The sequence below is a fragment of the Pygoscelis adeliae genome, unplaced genomic scaffold (genome assembly GCF_000699105.1).
Source record: "Pygoscelis adeliae isolate BGI_AS28 unplaced genomic scaffold, ASM69910v1 Scaffold230, whole genome shotgun sequence".
In the NCBI taxonomy this organism is placed as follows: domain Eukaryota; kingdom Metazoa; phylum Chordata; class Aves; order Sphenisciformes; family Spheniscidae; genus Pygoscelis; species Pygoscelis adeliae.
The window spans coordinates 152,186-158,995 of record NW_008823914.1 but is presented as its reverse complement, the minus strand read 5'-3'; the positions used below and the strand labels follow the sequence as shown (position 1 = coordinate 158,995).

Below are 6,810 nucleotides of genomic sequence, written 5' to 3'. Positions count from 1 at the left end.
TGCCTTTGTCCACGTGGTGAGCGCGGGGCAGATTTCCAGCGTCTCGCAGAGCCAGGGACTGCAGGACGCCACGTCCCACCCTGACTCCAGAGGGAGCGTGAGAAAGTGTGGTTGTCGCTGGCCTTGGCTCCCTCTGAGCCCCCGGCACAGGGCTGTGGTGCCCGGGCCCCTCTGTGCGTGTCCCCCCTGGGGACGATGCCAGAGCTGCCCGCCGCCCACCCGGCACAGCGCGTCCTCCCTGGTGTGGGGCAGTGGCTTTCCCTTGGGCACACGGAGAGAAGCCATTGGGGAGCAGGAGCAGGTCTGCAGCTCCTGAAACCCCATTCCCGCTCCTGCCGGCGCATAAAAGCAAACAGCTGCTGGGGTGGTAAATGAACTCCTGCTAGTGCAGAGTTTATGGCTTTACCCTAAAGCCTACTAGCACGGAGTAAAATCGCGATCTCGGAGATCGATGGCCGTCATGCAGGCAGTCCCTGCTGGGTGCTCAGGGCTCCTCGGAGCAGGGGATGCCGGCAGTTCTCTCCATCCCCTGGGAACATCTGCTTGAAGGCCATGGTCTCCATCCCCAGCCGGGGAAGGGCTGTTTGCTGAGACCGGTGCAGGGATCCAGGCTGGAAGGGCATCGTGCTGCGACATCGCCCCAGGGCATCATGCTTGGCTGATGCCAAGTGGGGAGGGGGTGCAGGCAGGTGAGGAGGGGGTGCAAGCAGATGCCCCCATGCATGGTGTCCCCTGCCTGAATACACCCAGCAACCATGTGCTCCTGCTGCAGGGCTGTTTTGCAGAGAGCTGGCTTCTCCCCCGGGCCTCACAGGGAGCCTGGAGAGGAGGGAGCAAACCCTCGGGGGCATGGGGACCCACTGGCTCACGCCTGGCCAGGACAAGCCTTTGCTCCCTGCCCAGAGAGAGCGGGAGCTGGTCTCCCCTGGAGCTGGCAAGTCTTGTTCCCATTCCCGTTCCCATTCCCACACTAGCAGCCCGTCAAGGGGCAGCGGCAGACCAGGCGCTTTGCCGTCTCCTCCTGGCAGGGTGGCTGGGGTGGGAGCCCTTGGGGAGAGCTCCCCCCGGCTCCGCCACTGCGCCAGGGAAGGAGGGGGGAGATGGGCTAATGGCCTCTTGACATCGGCTCACACGCCACGTCCGCCCGCAGGCGCGGGGCAGTCAGATTGAAAACAGATTTAACTTCCCAGATATATCGTTTCATTTAAGGGCCAGTAATTCTGTCAGTCTGCCACTGACAAACGAGGGTCCCCATGCCAATCCGCCGGGGAGACTGATGTCGCAGCGTTCATCTCGTGTCACCAGGCAGAGAATTACGGACTGCGCTGGCCTTCGGAGGCAAGACTAATAATGCCGCGCGGCAGAGGGGGATTTGGGGGCCCGCTTGTTTATCGAGGGCCGGCCAGGCAGCCGCGGCGCGAGGCCGCGCGGGCGGAGGGGGGAGAGGTCAGTGCTGACGCCCATAAATACAAACTTTAACTGAGTCTAGATGAGATGTGTCAGGACTGAGGGAAGATTTGCAGCATCTCTTCAGGAAGAAAAATATGGGCTGGGGGTGAAATATATTTTGTTGGGTCGTGAGTCTCGGGCAACTTTGTCCTTTAAGATGTAATTTTTTTATATATATATGGAGAGAGACAGACAGAGAAATGTGCATACACACACACTCTTGCACACTCACATTGTGTCTGGCTTTGATTTGGTTTATATACACATACCTTGCACAGCCTGGTTTACATAGGTGTTACTGCCATATGTACATATAAATGTCATGCACACAGGGGTGCAGTGACCTTTAGATTGGGATGAGCAGCCAGGAATGTTAAACAAATTGCCGCAGTTTCAGCCCGAAGGCTGGGCTGGGCTGGGTGTGCGGCGGGTCCCTGCCGCCAGTGGAGGGGCACAGCGTGGCTGCGGGGAGGTGGGTTGATGCTGGTCCCCTCCTCAGTCCCTCCTCGCCATGGGGCTGGGGCAAACCACCCTCCCAACCACAGGCAAGCACCAGTGGTGGTGGGGGACACTGAGGGCAGTGCCGTTCCCACGGGCTGAGGGGTTCCTGCGGGTTGCTGGGTCTGTCTGCTGGGCTGCTCTCCCTCACTTCTTGTTAGAGATCTCGGAGCCATGACGAAGCCTATTTGTAGTCAGTTGGTTCTCTGCCTTTAGCATGCGTGGGTCATCTTGACCCCATCTCCTGGCCAACAGCCAGAGCGTTTTTGGCAGATTTAAAATCTCCTTCTGGTCGTGGATGCTGCAGCAATGTTTAGCATCCTATGCACTGGGGGAAATGTGACGGCTTTCCCTGCCTGCTGGCGTCCTGGCTGGCACGGCCCTGCCCTTGCTACTGGGGCACACACGCAGAGCCACGACGACCACGCAGCCTTGCAGCCAGCTGCCTGCGAGCACCAGCAAAAAGCAGTAGCCTGGGCCACAGCAGCATGCTCTGCCAGCAGGGAGATGAGACCCTGGCCCTGCTGCACTGGTGTTGGTGGTTTTTTGCTTTAATGTGCCCATCACAGTGGTATCTGGGCAGAGGGATGGCGACCTGCATTGACCGTTAACACCTTAGACTTGTGTGGGGTTTTGATTGTAGGTGGCTGGCAGACAGTAATCCACTTTCACACTTCTTGGTAGCCAAGGTGCGGGGTCCTGCTCACACCCAGTGATTGCCCGGGCTGTGGCTCGAGGCACTGGCATGTGCTGTGCACCTGCGTGGGAGCTGCTGGGGCAAATCCTGCACCAGTGATCTGGGAGGAGGCCCAGAGAGCACCCCTGGGGGTGAAGGCAGGTCAGGGGCATCTGAGCACTCCTCGTGCCCGTGGCGTGCTGAAGCCGGGTGGGGAGAGGCTGGGGATCGATGTCCTGGGACCCGCTCAGGGCTTCCGAGCAAAGCGGGGTTGCTGGTGGGTCACTGCTTCATAACGCTGCAGAGATCGAGGGCGGATGGTGGTACCCGAGGTGGGAGATGCCCTGGACCAGCCATGCGGGGATCAGCGAGTACCATCCCCGTGGGGGTTTGGCTCCAGGACGCTGACGCACTGGGGTGGCCTGGGCACGTTTTGGGGAGACCCAACACTCCCAGGGGCTTCCTCCCCTTGTGCCTATGAACCCGCAGGGAGGGTCTCAGGAGGTTTAAGACTCTCATGTGGCACATCTGCATGCGGGTCCTGCAGCCCTGCACCCGGGCAGCACCATCCGTGCCTCCGCACACCCTGTCTCCCCTCCGGCCCTTGGTCCAAGCCCATTTGTCGCAGGGGAATGGATTTTTCTGTGGGTCGCAGACCTTCAGCAGCAAGGCACTTTCGGTGGCCACGCGGCAGGGGAGTGCTTGCCCCGCGGGGGGAGCATTTCACTGCCACATTTTGTGAATGGGTTAAATGCTTGCTTTAAAAAAAAAAAAAAATCACCTCTTAAAGACAGCTTGCAATCAGGTCCTTGATAAAGCACTCTGTTGAAAAGCCTTGACATTAAAAGAGGAAGATCCTTTGCTTAACTTTTAAAGGCGAGAGTGTGTGCGTGCCGCCTCGCCGGGAGGATTGATTGACTCTGAGTGGCCGTCCATTAGCAGCCCTCTCCTCCTGGGGGGCCAGGCTGGTGCTGGGCACAGGGGAGGTGATCTCCAGCCAGGAGCCCCCTTGCAGCAGAGCCGCACCACCGGAGCAGGACCATGCGGGGATACCTGCTGCCACCCCAGCCCAGGGCACGGGGACACCCAGCTTGGTGCTGGGGCATGGGCAGGGCTGGGGTCCCTGGAGAGGTCCCCAAGCCCTGCCCGGCCCCCAGAGCCCCCAGCCCACCCAGTCACGCTCCCAACCACATCCCCCCATGCCATGGCCATATGGCTCCAGCATGCAGCGATGCTCCTGGGAAAGGCCACGGCGCACTGGAGCACGCTGGCAGGGGAAAGGCTGTGTGGCAGGCGCACAGGGCAAAATGTGCCGCTGATGGGATGCGGGGAGGTGCTCTGCCGAGGGAGCTGAACCTGCCTGTGGAGTTTGGGAAAAGCTGATTAGTCATTTTTAAAGGGAGAAAAGAAGATTTCAAAATTGTTGAAATGCTTCCTTTTGGAAAAGCTGAATTTTTTTAAACCATTTTCAGAGCAAAACCTTCAGTCTGTCCCTTCCGGAGCTCATCCCGCTCAGGAATGAGGCACAGGAAGGAGCTTCCAAAACAATGCCGCGACTCAGCCAGAGTGGAGGAGCTCGGCACTGGCCGGGAGCGTGTGGCTGGGCTGGCAGTGTGCTGCCGCGCCGGGAGCCCAGCTCCCTGCGAGGGCTGGCCGCAGTTACAGCCAGCCACTCGCCTTGGGGCAGAGGTCATCAGGAATGCAGAAAAATCTCCATTTTGTTTTGATGAAGAATGAGCTTTTACCCAGTCCTTTGTTCAGCAGCTGAACGGAAACCTCACAGTCCATACGGCTGGGCCGTGTACCGTGGCTCCTTCGCCTGCTCGGGTGATGTGGTGGCGAGCCCAGCCTTGGCAGCCCCATTGCACCTCACTGCAGGCAGGTTTCACACGTTGAGCAGGAGCGGGCGCCGCAGCCCAGGCTGCCATCGCTGCCTTCTGCACGGCACCTCCCTCCCTGCGCTGCTGCATGTCCAGGTCTGACCACCCACCGCACTTGAGAAACAAATCCCAGTGGCTTGCGGGGAGTGCTGGGCTCCGAGACCATAAAGCTCTTTCTCATCTGACTTCTATTCCTTTTGCAATCTCCCAGTACTGGTTTATTGCAGCCTCTTCAGCAAAACGAGGGTATTATCCAGTCCTGTGGTACTGCATCTGTCTTCCTTCTATTAAAGGCAGCGAGTACAATGGCACTGCAGAGCTCTTCTGCTGGCGCTGAATTTGCTCTGCAGGGAAGTATTACTGATAACCCCTCGCCCTTTCCCTAAACCAGCCTTGCAGGTGAGGGGGCCTCCGGGCACGGTGGGGTTCAGCTCTTTTCAGAATGGAGTTGGGGTCCTGCGGAGAGCAGCAACGAGGGGACAAAGCTGGTGACCCATGGTGATTCTCAGTGGGGTGGTGGGGAACGCAGCTGAGTGGCGTGCCTCCTACCTGCTCCCCAGGCTGGGACGGCAGTACCCCCTATCCAGGCATGGAGGCCTGGCATGGCTCTTCATTTCGCTGAATGTAGCCGTTGGCTCCAGCAGCTCATCTTCCCTGTCGCTGCCGCTGCCGCTGCCTGCAGCCCACCGGCTGTCCCACGAGACCTTTGGAGGTCCTTGCAGTTTGTGTCCTGGGTTGAGCTTTTTACCGGGGGCATCTGCAGGCATTTCTTTGAAAGTGTAGCTGTGCACGCTTATACCTGTGCCGGCACATACACACCAGCACGTGCAAATGTGCACATGATCACGCATGTGTTGATGCGTGGGCAGGGGCCAACCCAGCAGCTGCAGGCAGGTAGCTCTCCTATGGCCGTGCTGCGCTGCGGCAGCTCTGTGCCCCTCCCCGAAACCTGCCATCCCCAGCAGGGAGGCAAGGATGGGCACTGTCTTCTTTCATTTTAAAGTATCCAGAGAGGCTGCCCGGAGGCACAGGGCCTTTGTGCAGCAGCCGCATGTTCCCTCTTGCCCAGGTGCCAGGACACAGCCAGCAGTCATTTTATTAAGGATTTGTGTGCGGTTCAGGGAGGTTGTGCCTGGTGGGGGAAAACCCTTGCTGATAAGAGCCACTAAGTGCCACCGAAACATGCTAAGCTGATTCAAAGCTGGCCCTGCCCAGCTGCCCAGCCCATCTCCTCTCCTCCAGCCCAGATCCCCCTTGCCCAGGGGTGCAGCTCCAGCTTTCCCTGCCCGCCTGAGGGGACCCCGCTGCCGGGCTGGCCTCCCCCAGGACATCTGCCGGGTGCGGGGTCGGTGCTGTGCGAGCGCAGTGCAAAGTGTGCACAGGGCATGAGCCTGCAGGTGTAACCCAGCCGCAGGGCACTGGTGGTTGCAATCCTTGCTATAGACGCTAACCAGTGCTGTGGGCGTCAGTCTTGCCGTCCTCTCCTCCCACCCGCTGTGGAGGGAGGGCTGGAGATGATGCATGGGATACCGGCAGTGAGATGAAGTGGGGCGCAATGTCCAGCCCAGTTACACGCCAGCACGGGCAAACATGGGAGCCAGACCAGGGCTTTGCAATTAATGTTTCATTAATCAGATGCAGCATCTCCTTGCTAGGAGCTTGTTCACAGTCAGGCTGCAATTTCCACGTATAAATGTGTGTGTGAGTCTTTGGGAAATGCTCTGCAGGGAGGCAGGGTGAGGAGGGTTTCAGGTTCTTAAAAAAACCAGGGCTTTTGCCAGGCTGCGAGGATCAGGGACAAAGTCCTGGAGGACAAAGTCCTGTCCCACCTGAAGGAGCTGGATTCCCGAGGGAAGTGGGTGATGCCCCCTGTACTCCCTGCATGCTCCTGCAACGGGCCAGCAAGCAAACGTGTGCACAAAGCAGACCTGGGGCCGGACAAGTCTCCGTAGATCAGGTCACCTGGGGGCCTCAGGGGGAGGCAGAGGTTTGTCACGTCTCCAACACATCATGTTGATGCCGTATCTGTGCCAAGGCATTGCTCATCCTGGTGGCATAAGGCCCCATCTACTCTCTGCTCCATGTAACTGGACTCACTGCTCTACTTCTGGGTGCTTGAGCAGTGAAAACAGGTTATTTTTTTTGGCACTGATGCCAGTTTGGTAGAAAGCCCCTTTTTGTTGTGCTCAGGGTGAGACGCAGATTGGTAAGGGTCCCGCCCAGGTCCAACGCTAATGCAGCAATGTGCTGTAGCGGCTGATGGGGTGAGGTTGAGCCGCCGCTGCCCCCAGGCTGGGGGGTGGGGCT

The 6,810-nt window shown here is 59.0% G+C and overlaps 1 protein-coding gene across 1 annotated transcript in view; it reads left to right on the top strand.

Moving 5' to 3' along the window:
* NR5A1 (nuclear receptor subfamily 5, group A, member 1) overlaps positions 1-6,810 on the top strand; it is a 16,835-nt gene that overhangs the window by 2,092 nt on the left and 7,933 nt on the right. The window contains exon 2 of the mRNA XM_009318807.1: positions 753-938. Within this exon, the coding sequence (XP_009317082.1) occupies positions 753-938 (186 nt within the window). The remainder of the gene's footprint in view (positions 1-752; positions 939-6,810) is intronic.